Source organism: Echinops telfairi, unplaced genomic scaffold, assembly GCF_000313985.2.
Source record: "Echinops telfairi isolate 266 unplaced genomic scaffold, ASM31398v2 ScPeMD7_2010;HRSCAF=2546, whole genome shotgun sequence".
Taxonomy (NCBI): Eukaryota; Metazoa; Chordata; class Mammalia; order Afrosoricida; family Tenrecidae; genus Echinops; species Echinops telfairi.
This window is the reverse complement of record NW_022105908.1, coordinates 19,524,630-19,539,239: the sequence shown is the minus strand read 5'-3', so window position 1 is coordinate 19,539,239 and position 14,610 is coordinate 19,524,630. Positions and strand designations below refer to the sequence as shown.

The following is a 14,610-nucleotide window of genomic DNA, read 5'->3' as shown; positions in this document are numbered from 1 at the left end:
AGATGCTGCAGTCCAGCTCGCCCAGCTCCGGGACCGAGGGCACCCTCATCAGGAGCTGCATGGTGGCCGCGGCTGACTCGAGCGCGGCGTCGCTAAGGCTTGGTGCACCGAGACCGAGGGAGCGCGCGCCCTCCTTTGCTTGGGTCTGGTAGTGGGGCGGGGGCCGCGGCCTCTTTCCCCATTTAATAGGAGGACCCCGCCCCCTCGGGGCGTCACCCCGGCCTGAGGCCGCTCCCCCTTGGTGACACGCGTGGGGGCGATGAAGGTGTGAGGCCCGGAATGCCAGGGATGGAGAGGCGGTGCGAGTGCTGGATGCCACCAGGACTGGGGGCATGAGGGTAGGCCACCCATAGCTCCCTCTGTGCCTGTGCATCAGTAGCACACCACCAAAGCCCCTCCACCACGTCTCCATCTTCAGATCATTTCCTGCACCCCAACCCTCCAGCTGCAGGTCTCAGAAGCCCTCTGGACCAGTTCATTGAGTTGCCCACCTTCTCTCAGAAGCCCATCTGAAAGGACTCCCCAAGCCTGTGGCACTGCCCATTCTGCCCTTGGACATTTGGACAAATGCTGCCGTTCAGTAACTTATTCTTCGAACCTCCCTTTGGTTTTCCAAATTCCACACCCCCTCAGGCTGCTCAAGTCCCAGCTTAATCTAGGAGAACCTAGATTCCAGGACCTTGGCCTGAGGAATGCTGGGAATCCTTTCCTTCCGGAATAGCCAGGCCTGGACACCCACACACCATGATGGCTCCTCCTGCAAAGCCGCCCAACATGAGGTGTGACTCAGGGGTCTGACCTTCCCCACAGGTAAACAGGACATGGTTCTCACAATCTGCATTCCCTTGTGACACCACACCCAGACCTAGCTGCCTCCTAGTCCTCCTGCTCTGGGCCTGCGAGTTCAGCTTCTCTTGGGGAGCGTAATAGAACAGAAGCTGGGGTCAGCTGGCTCCAGTCCAAATGTTAGTTTCACCACTCTCCTAGTTGTGAAATTTTGGACGAGTTACTTAACTTCTCTAAACCTTGGCTTCCTTATCTATAAAATGTAGATAATAATAGTGAGGACTGAATGAACTGATGCATGCCAGGTGCTGGGAATAGTACCAGGCACCCGGTAAACACCTCTTTTTTATTAGCTATTATTATCCTGTGCCGCAGCCTTAATTGTGTTTGCTTTAATTTCTCAACACAATCCCAATCTCCATCTCTCCTGGTCAATACATAGGAGCTTCTCTACATCCATGGCATTTGCTGGTTATACTAGGCAAAGTAGACCTTGTTTTATTTTTAACTAAATTGCTAGAAACTCCAAAAACCGAACCAAACTCACTGCCATCAAGCGAATTCCGACCCAGATGATCTCCTGAGAACAGAAGAACTGCTCCTTTGCCTTTCTGAGAATTTAGATCTTTACGGAAGTTGCCGGCCTCATCTTTCTCCCAACGGAGCGACTGGTGCGTTCAAACCACTGACCTTGTAGTGTTAGAACCTAGAGGGTAATAGTGTGTTAGGAGGTGTACCGTGAGAGAAAAAGTATTTGTAAACAAACATTGAGGAACTTCAGGGTTGCCTTCAGTCAGTTGGGGAAGCTAGCAATTCCAGTGATACTCTCAAAATTAAAAACTTCTTTGAAACTTCTCTTTAGAATGACGTTCAAAGGTCTTCCATCTCTTAATATTTGGTAAATATTTTTCTCAAGTTAGATTTGATTATATAAATGCCCCCAAAGAGTGTGACAACCACGGACCTTCCAAGCGTTCAAACCTGCACATCCAGTAGCCTGTCTGCCACCCATCACTTGTTTGTGTCCAAACAAACCCCTCTTTCGGTGTTTTCTGTCCCGTTCTTTGACCAGCTCTAGACGCCTAGATGTCACCCTTGACCCTGCCACTTGCCCTGGTCTTCCTTTCCCAACTTACCACCAAGATTTGTTCATTATATCTAAATACCTTTTCATTCACTTACTTCTCTCCATCGCTAGTACACCACCCCTGCCCCGGCTGCCCTTATCTCTTGTTTGCACTCCAGCAGGGGCTTCCTGGTCAGTCACCTCCCAGCCACTCTGGCTTTCTGGAGGCTTCTCTCCCCGCTTCGTACAAGTGACCTACCAAATTTCAAGCCCAACCAGGTCCTACCACACATCTCTTCTACTCTTGACCATTGTGTTTGATGGTAGTTTGTTTCATGCCCCCAGATTCCTTTGCAATGTATCTTTGCTACTGCTCTCATTAAGAAACCGAGTTCTTGCCCCCTATTTCTTGAATCTAGGAGCTCTGGTGCCATAGTAGTTACTTGTTGGGCTGCTAACCAAGAGGTCCACAGTTCAAAACCGCCAGCCACTCTGAGGGAGAAAGATGGGGTTTTCTACTGCTGTGGAAAGGTACAGTCTCAGAAACTCACCATTCTACCCTGCCCCATAGGGTTGCTGTGAGTTGGCATCAACTTGATGACAGTGAGTGAGTTTGAGCCCTTGAATGTGGGCCGGCCTGATGAGTTGGGCGTCCATAGAATGTGGCAGAAGCAATGTCGGTGAGGTCTGGCACTGCAGAGACCTTTGCCCTCTTTGAGTGCTACTCTGAGCCCATGTAAGGGAAGATGTCGTTATGTGACAGAGAGGCCACATGGAGAACTAAGGAATTCCAGCCAATAGCCAGCACTAACTGTCAGGCATGAGAGTGAGGTCACCTTGGATGGGTCAGCTCAACTCATCTTCCACGGGAACAAAGCCACACGAGTGAGCCTGGGGATGAACACAGCAGAGGAACCTCCCGCTCAGCCCACAGAATCAAAAATTAAAGTTTAAAAAAGAACAAGGTCATGTTTTAAGCCACCAGGTTTGGGAGTGATTTCTTGTATAGCTATAGATAAACTTTATTGTGTTCAGGATAAAGGTGTTGTCTGCTAGCCGTGTAGGTTGTGAACCCACCTGTGTTTTACAGTCCACTTCCATCCTCTCTCTAGTCCGGCTGACTTGAGAGACCCCTGGTGGGCAGGGTCCTCTGTGCCACATAACGTTGGGCCTCACAAGCCCGTTTTCTGCTAAGCAACACACAGCTCATCCTTCAGCCCCCACTGCTGCCTCAGCGTGGCAGATACCCACCCCAGACTCTGGAAGCACCGTGGCCTTGGACACGTGGTGTGTTAGAACCCTGTACATGAGACAGGTGATTCTTGACGGTCTCTCCCATCAGGAAGCGTCTCAAAGGACATCCTGAGTCTAGCATGTTCACTAGACTCTTCTCCGGGTACAGAGTCTAGGGTACTAGGAGTCAATAGACATATTATTGAAACTAGTGAATGAATAAGGTGACTGATAACCATAGCAATTTTTTTTGGGGGGGGGGGAACAAATGTAGCATTAAAGGAAGGATTTGAACAAGTGCTTTTAAAACTACCTCAGAAGGTAATTCTAAGGGTTTTTTATCTCTTGAGGAGCGGGGGAGACAGTGACTACAATGAGTGCATAATCCAAGGTGACTATTTCAGGACAATACTATTTTCGATTTGTAAATTCTTACACGTTTGCCACAGAACTAATCATAGTTTAGTCACACATTTTACTTCTTTGTGTTCCTCCACCGTCTTCCAAAGGGAGTGGGCGATGATAAGGGCGGATGGAACTACTCATTAGTTGATCCTGTTGGATGCTAACCTAGTAAATGGCATGCTGCTGACTTTCTGGTGGGTTTTTTTAAAACTTATTTTACCCTGCTCTCAGCTTTAGGATCAAGGAAGGGTGAGGAGGGGTAGAAGGAAGAAGGTGAGGGTGTAAGTAAAGGCTAACTAACAGTTCTCTGCTGCCTTGAGATCTTTAAAGATTGTAACTTATTCCACCCACTTTCCGTCCCAGGGAAATCAAATGTTCTTTAAGGAAGAAGAGCCCAAATCACTCAAACCCACAGCTCGGTGGATTAATTCCAAGGACTCGGAGTCATGGAATATAGGACCTAGTTGAGAGCCCTGCTCCTCATGGTTTCTGGGGCTGTCAATCTACAGAAGCTGACCGCCTCATTGTTCTGTGCAGCAGTTGGTGGGTTTGAACTGCCCACCTTCCTCTTAGCAGCCGTCCCATTTGCCATGGGACGGACTCAGATTCCTGGCAGCCCATGTGTGTCAGGGTGGAAGTGTACTCCATACGGTTTCACTGGCTGCTGCTTCAGATGTCCATTGCCGGGCCTTTCTTCTAAATCACTTCTGGGGAGACTTCAACTGCTCATCTTTTGGCTAGTAGCCAACTGTGTACACCGGGGAACCCTTCAGAGAATCCACTGGTAATGTGAGGGAGATTCCAAAAGTTTGCCGAGAAAGAGAATGAAATGATCATGGATTTTCAGATTATGACAGGGTGGGTTAGTGGTGGTGGTGCTGGGCACTGGGAGCTAATAATGGATACCAGATGAAAACAAAGTTCTCAAATTGATGCCTGAAGGCACAACTCTTTAATCTATCTAAGCCATTGTATGGTACGGTATGCAAATTATATATCAGTAAAACTTACTGCTTTTTAAAGATGATCACGGAATTTCCCCACAACCTTTTTGAAGCCCCCCTCCTATACTTTTATTTTGTTTTGAACACGTCAGAAAAAACGCAGCAGAAACTAGTCAACCAGGTTTCTGGATTCTGAAGAATGGGAACTGGAGGAAGAAAATGGGCCTGGACCATCAGGTGTCTGGGTTCTTGATGGCAGGTCAATGCCTCCGACTTGGAGATAAATGGACCAGGAGGGAAAGCTCCCCGACAAACGTGTGCTGCCATCAGGTTGTCCACGTCTTGGAGAAAGCTACTGTGGGGACTTTACTAATCCCAGGAGAGTGGGTGTTATTCCGAGCCAGAATCCATTCCAACTCATAATGGCCCCATGTGCGAGGGAACTGCCCGGGAGTGGCTTCTAGGCGGTCATCTGTACGGATTTCCCGTTTTTTACCCGCCACGGAGCCACAAGAAGACTTGAACCACCAACCTTCGGTTAGCAGACGAGCTCGTCAATGTGGCACCAGAGGGCCAGATATTTGAAAAGGAGCCCCTGTCCCCCACCCCCCTGCAACTTCAGACGCGGCGAGGATCAAGCTGATAGTTTTATTTACAGTTCCCTGGGAAATCTTACACAAGAGGGGCCATGGTTATTGCTTTAGGATTATTGCCAGGAGGAAGGCTGCAGTCCCCCACTGCCAGGCAAGGAGCCCTGCTCAGGGCTAAAGTCGGCCCAGCCCCACTTGCACCTGGGACCCAAAGGCTGTCTGTCACTAGTTCCTGTGAAGCAAGTAAGTGCCACCTGGCTGCTTCTGCCAGGCCATGCTACCCATCTGCCATGGGATAACCCCTCCTTTGAGAGTGCAGTGTCACCCTATCCTCACACTTAGCCCCGTCATGCAACAACGTGCTCCCGTTTAAAACCCTCTTCCACCTTCTGGCTGAGAGACTGGGTCTGCATTCCCAAGGATCACCATTCACTTCCCTGCCAGGACCAGCCTGGCGTCCTATGTTGGTGGTGGTGGTGGGGGGGCTGGAAATACCACCACCACGAGAACCCCGTTTCCCGTGGCCCTGATGATGTTATAACACGTTGGGCACCTCAAGGACCACTATGGAGGGGCTCTGCATGTTCCCTGGATCTACCGGCTTGCATTTTTTTCTGGGTCTCGGCGATAAGGGAAGAGAAGGGAGCGAGACCAGGGCCCTAGAGGAGATGACCCAGTAGCTCATGCCCGGGTTAGCAAGAAGGCCTAGATGCAGCAGGGGCGGGTGGGAGGACTCCTTTCTCTTCCAGCGCCACTGCGGAAGGATATGGCTTTGTCATGCGTATTGCTACTCAAAGCCGGACTCTACGGTGGGCGGGGCTACCCGAGGGGCGGGGCTACCCGAGGTCCGGAGCGGGCGAGCGGCAGCTGCAGGGAAGCGGTGCTGGAGTGGGGCGGCGGTCCTGTTTGGGCTCCCGGCGCCCCCCAAGGACTATTTCTTGGAATGTGCTTTGCTTCCCAAGAGCCCGTCGATTTCCATTACGGTCTGCGGGGTCAGCTGGCTCAGCACCTGCAGGACAAAGGGGTGGTAGAGAGGGCAGCAGAGGTTGGGTCACCTACGAAGGGAAGGGGCTGAGGGGGCTCGAGGGCCCAGGGAAGCAGCCAAGTGGTGCCAGGTGCCAACGGGAAAATCGGATCGCAGCCGGCTGTGTCGCCCTGAGACCTGGCCTGCCAAAGAGGTGACCTCCTGGGCCATTTTGACTTGGACAGCTAGGCACTGAGCCCTAGGGAGCAGAGAGGGAGTGCTGCCTACCTGTACCTGTCCCCAGCGTACCTGTAGGGCCCCTAGGTGTTCTATCAGCTGCTCCACACTCGACACCCCCAGCAAGACAGAGCTGACACCCTCACTGCGGAGACACCACGCTGGAAACGGAGGAGGAAAAAAAGCGACCCAATGGGGCAAGGCGAGCACACGGCCCCCAGAGGTGCCCCAGGATCCGGCCTAGGTCCCACGCCCGACTTAAGCCTCTCCCAGGAGGAGCCGGGGCTCCGTGGGGTCCAGCCCTGCTGGTGGCTCACCTATAGCAAGCTGGGCCACCGTGCATCCCAGCTGGTGAGCCATGGGCAGGAGATCCATGAGTTTGGCCTGTTGCTTCTTGCCATCCTCACTCTGCACCTTGTCCTTGAGCCACTGGTAGCCCTGGAGACCAGGGAGAGTCATCAAAAGGCAACGAAGGAACTACGGCGCGGCCCACCTTCTCCCAGCAATCCAGATAGCCCTGCTCCGCCCCGCCCCCACCCCATCTCACCTTGATGGTGGCCCTACTGGTATCAGAGACTCGCCCATCATACTTGCTAGTAATCAGGCCACAGGCCACAGGAGACCAGGTGACTGAGCCAACACCTATGAGGAAGAGGATTTGGTGTGAGGCGAGGGATCTAGGCATGAGAGTAGCTGGGGGTGGGGGTGGGATGTGGGGGTAGGGGTTGCAAACCAATCTTGTGGTAGAGTTCTGGCAGCTGCATTTCCACCTTCTCCCTCTGAAACAGGTGGTGCTCAGCTTGCTCACACACGGGAGGAATCAGATTGAACTGCCTGGCCATGGAGTAGGCCTCCTGGGTTGGGGTGAGGAGGAGACAAGGGTCAAAGCATTCCTTCCATTTCTTTCCACACGTTCCCCCGGGTTGAGTGGGGTGGGCGTGGTTGTGTGAATAGGGGGGACTGGTCGTGGGGTGGGGGAGGTAAGGGTACACTCACCATGATTTCTGTAGCCCCCCATCGAGATGTCCCCCAGTACAGGGCCAGGCCTTGGTTGATGACGTAAGTCATGGCTCGCACAATCTCTAGGCATATGGGAGAGAGCACGCCTCACTGTCAGATCCCTGGAATCCACGGGTCCAGATCGACAGCGACCTCCCCAAGGCCTCGGGCATTTCAGAGGTTGGTATCTTTTCGCCTCCTTCCCCACCCAAGTTCCGGGAGCTGCCTCTACCCTCCCTCCGGAGGTTGGCGGGCTTCCTCAGCAAGGCCTGGCTTCCTGCTGAGCATGTGGAGGAAGTACTTGGTTTTGAAAGATTGTTTAGGGGAGGAGGACATTATTGGTTTTACCCTCCATGGGACTGTTGGGGTCTGAGCGATTGGCAAAGACGATGTCCACATATCCCAGCTGGAGCCGTTCCAGAGATCCTCGCAAGCCTGGGGGTGGGAGTGAGGAGTGGAAGGTAAGCCCCCCTGAGAATTCAGATCCTACCCATTGCCATGACTCCCTCCATCCCAGCTCCCCCTGTTCACACTCTCCAATCTAGAGCCTAAGAGAATGCTCCTCCGCTTTTCAATACCGAGTCCCACTCCTAACTCTCACCCTCAATGATGTGTTTGCGGCTCAAGCCCCTCTCCGTTTCAGCCCTGTAGAAAAAGGCATGTCAGAGATGAAGTGTGACAAACCTAGGAGAAAAGGCTAGCCTAGCGCCGTGAGGAACTGGGACTGAATGAGCCCTCTCAGGCAGGAAGGGACAGCTCCCCATCCCCCTTCCATCCACCTTCACACATTCTTTGTGGATCTTCCTCCCCCATGGTGGCGGGGCAGCCACTTACTGTCCTCCCCAAAAAATCTTGGTGGTGATGACATAGCTTGATCTCCTGGGAAAAAAGAAACGTGGGGACCAGCAAGAAAAGGAGCATTGAAAGATCACATATCAGGACCCCAAAACACAACCTCACCTCCAACCTTTGCTCTTGAGGATGTTGCCTAGCGTTCTTTCAGCCCTGGAAGGAAGACAAAGCGGAGATGCTAACCCCTCTGACCCAAAAGCCCCTGCCATCAATTCCGACTCCGGGATCATTTCCCTCCCACGCTTCCTCACCCTTCCTTTCAATTCACTTCTTTTCTCGCAGAGTGGGGCCTAAGTCAGGAATCCATTACGAACTTGGTCCCATCCAGAACGGAATAAAACCAGATATTGTTTTCATTCATTCAACAAACACCTATCACCCATCAGCTATACATCAAGCCCTCTTCCGGGTGCCGAAGGGATAGAATACGAGGAGACAATCAGACGGTGGCAAAGTCAGGAAGGATAGTCCCTTGCCTGGTTCCAATCATCTAGGTTGCCTTCCCCCAGCTTTGAGCTTCTGAAAAGTTTACCCAGCCTCCAGAATTTTGCTTGCATTCTGCCTCACCCATAAAAATAGCATCGGAGTGTCACAGTCTATGGCTCGTCCTTCTTGGAAGCTTCCAATAGCTCTGATGGGCTACATAATTCTTTCGCACTGAATTTGAGTTATCTTAAGCTGCTAGAGAGGACTGTTACTGAAATGCTTTACTGCAGTGCACCTTTTCATATCTCCCTATCTCGTCTGGCAAGCACTTAGATTGTGGCCTTTCTGTGGACTCGCCCCCCTCTATGTGCCTGTTCTGTGACGTAGGAAAGAACAAGATCTGGTCCCTGGAGAGAAGAACCTCACAGCTGAGCAGTGACTAGAGGGCAACAGGACATGCTCTGGGAGCTCAGGGGAGGGAATAATGACCAGCTGTGGGGAGTTGGGAGAAGGCTTCTTGGAGGAGCTGATGCTTGAGCTAAATCTTGAAGATGAGAAGTGTTTGCCAAATTTTAGCTATTCCCAGTGTAAAGCCACAGGTCTATGATGTGGTATGGTATGTTTGGAAATCCGGCTTCTAAATCCTCTCATCATTGCACGCAGCCAACACCTAGGATGTATGTGTCGGCTTTGCTTTACTCTGCCTGCACAGTATGTCCATTGCCCTCTAAACTGGCATTGGGACTACAATTCCCATCATGCTTCAGGAGTCCATCTACTGTTTTCAGAACTCCCAGGGTTCCTTGGAAGGACAGCCCGAATCCTTAGTGTCTTCTCAGCCTTCCAAGTGTACGTCAGCACCTTCACCCCAGTCCTTACTTTCCAGCTGCGTACACTTCGGCGGTGTCGAACAGGTTTATGCCATGCTCATAAGCCACCGTCAGCACATCCTCTGCGCTCTAGGGAGTTGAGAGGAAAAGTTAGGGTTCAACCACTGACCCCTCCTACACCTCCCTCCCTGCCCATGCCATTGCACGCCAGCCCTGGTCTCCACCTTCTTTCCCCTTTCCCATCCTCCAGCCCAGGTGCACATTCCCCATGCTGATTGTCCACATCCAGATCCACGTCTCTTTCTCCACCTTTTTGCTGGGTCCCTCACCGCCCCACCTGCTCCCAGGCTCCATTAGTTATACCTCATCAGAGATCCGAGACCCAAAGGTGACCCAGGTTCCTAGAGGAGAGAAGCCGGTACTTGTGAGCACCATGGGAGACAGCCTCTACAGAATGCCCCCTCCCTTAGACGTCTAACTCACCCAGGCCAAGACAGGACACCCGGAGACCAGACTTTCCTAGGTTCCTACAGGATACAGAAGAAGCAAGAAGTGGGTGGAACCCCCATTAAGAACCTAGATTATCCGTCCCCAGGTCCTTTCCTCCCAGTCTGAGAAGCCTTCAGAGTGTCTTGGTCCAAAGAGACCAGACCCAGTGGACGAGCCTCTGGGATTAGAACAGTTGCTGCAAGCAAAACTGAATGAGTGTTCCCGCAAGGGGGGTGGGGGGCACTGTCCCACGAAGATGTGGCGCCCGCTCTGCGTTTGCCCCTCGTGTTTCTTCTGAATGGGATCTTGCGAGGGATGTGACTGGCTAGTCTGTGAGAGCAGGATGCTCTGACTGTGACCGACAGAGCTCTCCTAAAGGCACATGCCAGGAGGGAAGGGTCAATCAAGTCACAGGCACACAGGGATGTAAGGGTCCCGAGTAGCTGAAGCAAATGGGAGGACACACTTGTAACAACAACAGGTAGGAGAGCTGGTGGTGAATGTGGCCAGTTTCCCCCCTCCACTCCCTTTTGGGGCCTCATCTAACCCAGGGACAACATTGCACCCCCCACCCCCACCCCAGGCCCCCCTACCAGAGTAGGCAGTTCAGGTTCCCATCAAGGCTGCCCCATGGAGGGGATCAGATTCCTCAAGGGAAAGCCAGGTCAGACCAGTGACCCTGAGGGCTCACTCTCTGGTGAGATTCCTCCCCTCTCCCTTGCTGAAAGCCTCGGAGGCCCAACCCCCCACCGCCACAGCCCCAAGTTCACTGAGAGGAAGTCATCTGCATTTCAGTCCACCTTCCCCTGCCTCTCAGCATGGAGCTGAAAGATTCACCCACACCCAAAACCTGCGCCCCCCACCCCAAAGGTCTCAGGATATGTAGGGGCAGGAGGGGATAGTATTTGGGTCAGGTTCCCAGAGCTGGCTAGAGGGACAAGCCGTTTCCCTCCCTCTCTCGCTTCTCCCCAGGTCGCCAACCCAAGGGCACTGGATTGGGATGGGGGGGGGAGGGGGTGGGGGGCGGCAGCGCAGCCTGGGAATCCGTGCATCCTTCGCCTTTCTGGGGGTAAGGAGGGAAGGTGAGGGGCAGCCCTGGGTCTGACAAGACCCGGCCAACCGTCCTCAAGTTGCTCCTGTCATCCTGCGGGTACGACGACGACCAAGGGAGGGATCACAAGTAAGGCAATGCTGGGGGTGCGCCGAAGAGTAGGGACGAAGCGGGACCTTTGCATCGAAGTTTGCGGGGACCCTGAAGGCCAGCCCGGGAAATCTCAGGGGCCTGGGAAAGGATGGCGCTGGCTGATGGGCCACCCCCCGTACCTGTATTTCATGCCGGTGCTCCGGCCGGTGCTCTCTCGGAGGGCCCCAGAGGACGCTGGAGGCCGGGGGACCAGCGCGGCCCGGGCCTTGGGGCCCGACCCTCCTCCCCCTGGAGGATTCCCGTGCGCCCCGCCATTACCGCCCCCGGGGCCCGGCCGGGGCCCGCACAGACGGTCCTCGCTGCTCCGGCTGCGAAGGTTCTGCTCGGTGCAAGCGATAGACACCTGCATGCCGGCCGGCCAGGGCGGGGAGCGGGGCTCGCTGGGGGCGGGAGACGGGGGGCGCAGGGAAGCCCGAGGGCGCGCGCCCGGGGGCGCGGTGGGGCGAGCCCCCGAGGGCCGGGAGGCGGAGGGGGCTGCGGCGGGAGACGCCAGGCAGGAGCAGGCCAGCGGAGGCGGGCTGCTGGAGGTCGCGGGGTTTGCGGCGGGTGGTGGGAGACGCGGGGGGCGCCAGGATATTGGGGTCCAGGGACACTGGCACAGGAACGAGCGGGGGTGAAATGATGGAGGGTAAAGGTCGAAAGCGGTCCTCGGCGGCGAGTAAGAACCTGGCGGCAAGGGAGACCGGAGAGGGGAGCCACCTCCGCTCGAACCGCAGCGGGACCCGCTAGACTCCCAGCCGCGTCGGCAGCGGGCCCAGCTCATCAACATGCAGGCACCGCCCCCTCGTTTGCATAGGCCCGCCTGCCTCCCCGGCCGAGCTTACCTCTCAGCAGTCTTGCACCGGATTGCTACTTCAGAATGCTCCAGGGAGCAGGTGCTTTCCCACCCCTCTGGGGTCTAGCAGGAGTAGCTCAGGGGTATTTGACTGACTTTATCTGGTGGGGTAGTGGTTACACGTGGGGTTGTGATCCATATGGAGGGTAGTTCAAAACGTACTTGCAGCTCTGTGGGAGACTGGGCTTTCTACTCCCGAACCGGTCCTTGGAAACCCACAGGGCATCACCATGAGTCAGCATTGACTCCGTGGCAGTGAGTGAGAACTTGACCTCTATGAGCCCTGGTGGCACTGTGGGTTAAGCATGGGGCTGATAACCTCCGGGCCCATGGTTCAAATCCTTTAGCGACTCGGAGGGAGGAAGTTGAGGCTATCTGTTCCCTTAAAGATTTATAGTCTTCGAACCCCTATCTAGGGTCGCCATGATCTTCATGAGTGAGATGATCTTGGTGGGACATTGTGAGTGGAGGACAGCGATGCTGCTAAAATCCTGCGATGTCCAGGTCCGTGCTCTCTCCTCGACTCCTAACAAAACGCTAAAACAAAATTTAATGACTCACTGGCTCAAGTCAGGAGCCCTGATGGTGTAGTGGGTTACCGAGTTGGGCTGCGAACTGCAAGGTTGGCAATATTCTCAGAAATTCCCAGGAGCAGGACCACTCAGCCCTGTAGGGTCACTGTGAATCCGAATCAACTTGATGGCAGTGAGTTTGGTTTGGTTCACCATGGAGTCAATTCAGCGTCACAGCAAGCCTCTAGGAACAGAATAGAATTGCCCTGTGAGTTTCTGTGCAGTAAAGCTTTACAGGATCAGAAAGCCTTATATTTCTCCCATGGGGTCACTGCTTGGTTCGAACATCTAAACTTGCGGTTAGTAGCCCAAAGCATCATCCACTACCCCACCAGGGCTCCTTTACCAAAGAATTACCTACCCTGAAAGATCAAGAGTGCCATTTTAGAAACGCACAGGATGGCCTCTTGGCAGGCCTCAGGGGGTGTGGTCTCTTAGTTCCCACCTTCCTGAGTACATGGGGACCGGGACCACCCATTCAAATGACATACTTAGGCTGTAGACGGTAATAACAAGTTTATTGTGTGCCTCTCAAAGGGTCAGGAAGGGAGGGGATAAAAACTTTCCAGGAGACAACTGGCCTCTCTTTGCCCGAAAAACTGTGGGTATCACTTGGCAGTGGGGGCAAAAAAAAATTAAAACAAAACAAAAACAAACTGTCCAGGAACGAGGCTCCGGTTTGGCAATGTGAGGTCCCTTATGGGCATGCTTCCAGTGTTGCAGAGGGCACCAAGGAGTGGGTTAGGCTGTTGCCCTTGAAGGAGTTGGGGGCGGGGGTGGCCTTTAATGGGACCCTTAGGTAGCACAATTTAGGAAGGTCCTCAGGCAGACACAGATTCTCTGCAGGGTGAGGGTGCATCCATCAGCCAGCCCTGGCAGAGAAGAAGGGCAGAGAGCGGATGTAGGAGTCCAGTCGGGATCGGAAGAGCTCACTTTGCACAGTTTGGCCCAGAGGGCACAGAGGATTCTTCACCACCAGTTCCACGTACAGCTATGGAGAGGGAGAGTGTTTAGAGCCTACCTTTTGGGCATGTCAGTTTCCAACCCCAAATCTAGCATAACCTGGGGGTGGGGGTGGGGATGGGAGGGCGTGAGGATACACAAGGAAGGGTCCGTGGAGAGAAACTGATGATGGGAGTGTTTAAAGACCTAAACAGCCCACAAGAAAATTCCGACTTCATTGAAGATACAGCAGGGTGGGGGTGGGGGTGGAGGGGAGCTGACAGTCCATGGTTGTTGGGGGAGCTTTGGGGGAGAGCCCCAGGGGCTGGCACTGACCGCACTGTAAATGTGGTGTAACACATCCCGGATGGGTCCCACGCCCAAATCAGTATTCATGACCACCTTGATCCCAGTGGGCGTCTCATAGTAATGGAGTTTGTAGCGGCTAGTTTGGAAAGCCAGGAAGCCGTCCTTCCTGCAGAGATCAGCAGGATGTTAAGGGATCAGAGCGAATCTCTCTCAAAGAGATACTTCTGATCCCCTCGTGGTGGTTCATCTCTAGTTGTAGGAGCCTGGTTGATCAGAGACACCTGTTTGTAGGAGCTTAAGTGAAGCCACCTCCCATCCTCACCTCTCCTCCCTTTAAGCCCCAGGACCTTCAGAGCTTCCCCACCGCCACACTTGCCAGCTCCCATACTCTTATTCCAGACTGGGGTTCTTAAGTCTCCTTCTCCTCCAGAAGTTGCCCTCACTCCAAAACTCCCAAGGCTAGACCTCCGCCTCTCGACAACCCTTCCGATTTTGCGTACATGTCCAGCGGGGACATCTTGCTGACAAACGACCGAATAGAGAACAGCATCCCGTACATCAGCTTGTATTCCTGGGGGAAGAGGTGCAGGATAAGCTCTGTGGTTGAGAGATGAGAGGGGGGGGGGCGGGACTGGGAATAACTGTTTGGGTATGGAGGTCAATGGGGATCAGCCGGGGCCCCTGCGTCACCTCCTCTTTGGGGATCCCCGCTTGCTTCTTGCGGTGCCACTCGCTGTAGTGCAGACATACGCCATTACGGTCAAACAAATACAGATTGTGGACTGTCATCGGTAGGGCCCGGAATAGGAGCCTCGCACGGGAAACCGTCCCCCCTCGGTGGTCTCCGGCTCTCGGCTCTGGACTAGGGTTCTCTCCACCCAGGTGGGCGGTCTCTCCCCGGAAGCACCGGAAATGCTGCGAGTGCCC

General features: G+C 54.0%; 2 protein-coding genes across 3 annotated transcripts; both read right to left on the bottom strand.

Annotated features, from left to right (window-relative positions):
* Positions 1-5,068: 5,068 nt before the first annotated feature.
* Positions 5,069-11,495, bottom strand: KCNAB3 (potassium voltage-gated channel subfamily A regulatory beta subunit 3). 2 transcript variants are annotated; one of them, XM_045293404.1, is made up of 14 exons: positions 11,145-11,495; positions 9,816-9,859; positions 9,696-9,733; positions 9,382-9,461; positions 8,185-8,229; positions 8,059-8,103; positions 7,826-7,869; positions 7,573-7,659; positions 7,222-7,307; positions 6,959-7,079; positions 6,773-6,867; positions 6,543-6,654; positions 6,298-6,386; positions 5,069-6,033 (listed from the first exon to the last, which is right to left on the bottom strand). In XM_045293404.1, the coding sequence occupies exons 1-14, from the start codon at positions 11,372-11,374 to the stop codon at positions 5,956-5,958; spliced, it is 1,194 nt and encodes a 397-aa protein (XP_045149339.1). In that variant the 5' UTR covers positions 11,375-11,495; the 3' UTR covers positions 5,069-5,955. The 2 variants fall into 2 exon arrangements, with proteins under 2 accessions (XP_045149339.1, XP_004712978.1); XM_004712921.2 differs by having other exon boundaries at positions 6,543-6,663; positions 11,145-11,490.
* Positions 11,496-12,933: 1,438 nt separating this feature from the next.
* On the bottom strand, positions 12,934-14,576 carry TRAPPC1 (trafficking protein particle complex subunit 1). Its single transcript, XM_004712922.3, has 4 exons — positions 14,374-14,576; positions 14,184-14,254; positions 13,711-13,849; positions 12,934-13,423 (listed from the first exon to the last, which is right to left on the bottom strand). The coding sequence occupies exons 1-4, from the start codon at positions 14,470-14,472 to the stop codon at positions 13,295-13,297; spliced, it is 438 nt and encodes a 145-aa protein (XP_004712979.1). The 5' UTR covers positions 14,473-14,576; the 3' UTR covers positions 12,934-13,294.
* Positions 14,577-14,610: the final 34 nt, after the last annotated feature.

Excerpts from the sequence above, each read along its gene's own strand:
- TRAPPC1 (XM_004712922.3), bottom strand. The coding sequence starts at position 14,472 with ATGACAGTCCACAATCTGTATTTGTTTGACCGTAATGGCGTATGTCTG. Across the intron at positions 13,850-14,183 it reads AAGATGTCCCCGCTGGACAT|GAAGGACGGCTTCCTGGCTT; the intron begins GTACGCAAAATC and ends TGATCTCTGCAG. Across the intron at positions 13,424-13,710 it reads TACACCACATTTACAGTGCG|CTGTACGTGGAACTGGTGGT; the intron begins GTCAGTGCCAGC and ends CCCTCTCCATAG.
- KCNAB3 (XM_004712921.2), bottom strand. The coding sequence starts at position 11,374 with ATGCAGGTGTCTATCGCTTGCACCGAGCAGAACCTTCGCAGCCGGAGC. Across the intron at positions 6,868-6,958 it reads AGAACTCTACCACAAGATTG|GTGTTGGCTCAGTCACCTGG; the intron begins GTTTGCAACCCC and ends TCTTCCTCATAG. Across the intron at positions 6,034-6,297 it reads AACACCTAGGGGCCCTACAG|GTGCTGAGCCAGCTGACCCC; the intron begins GTACGCTGGGGA and ends TTTGTCCTGCAG.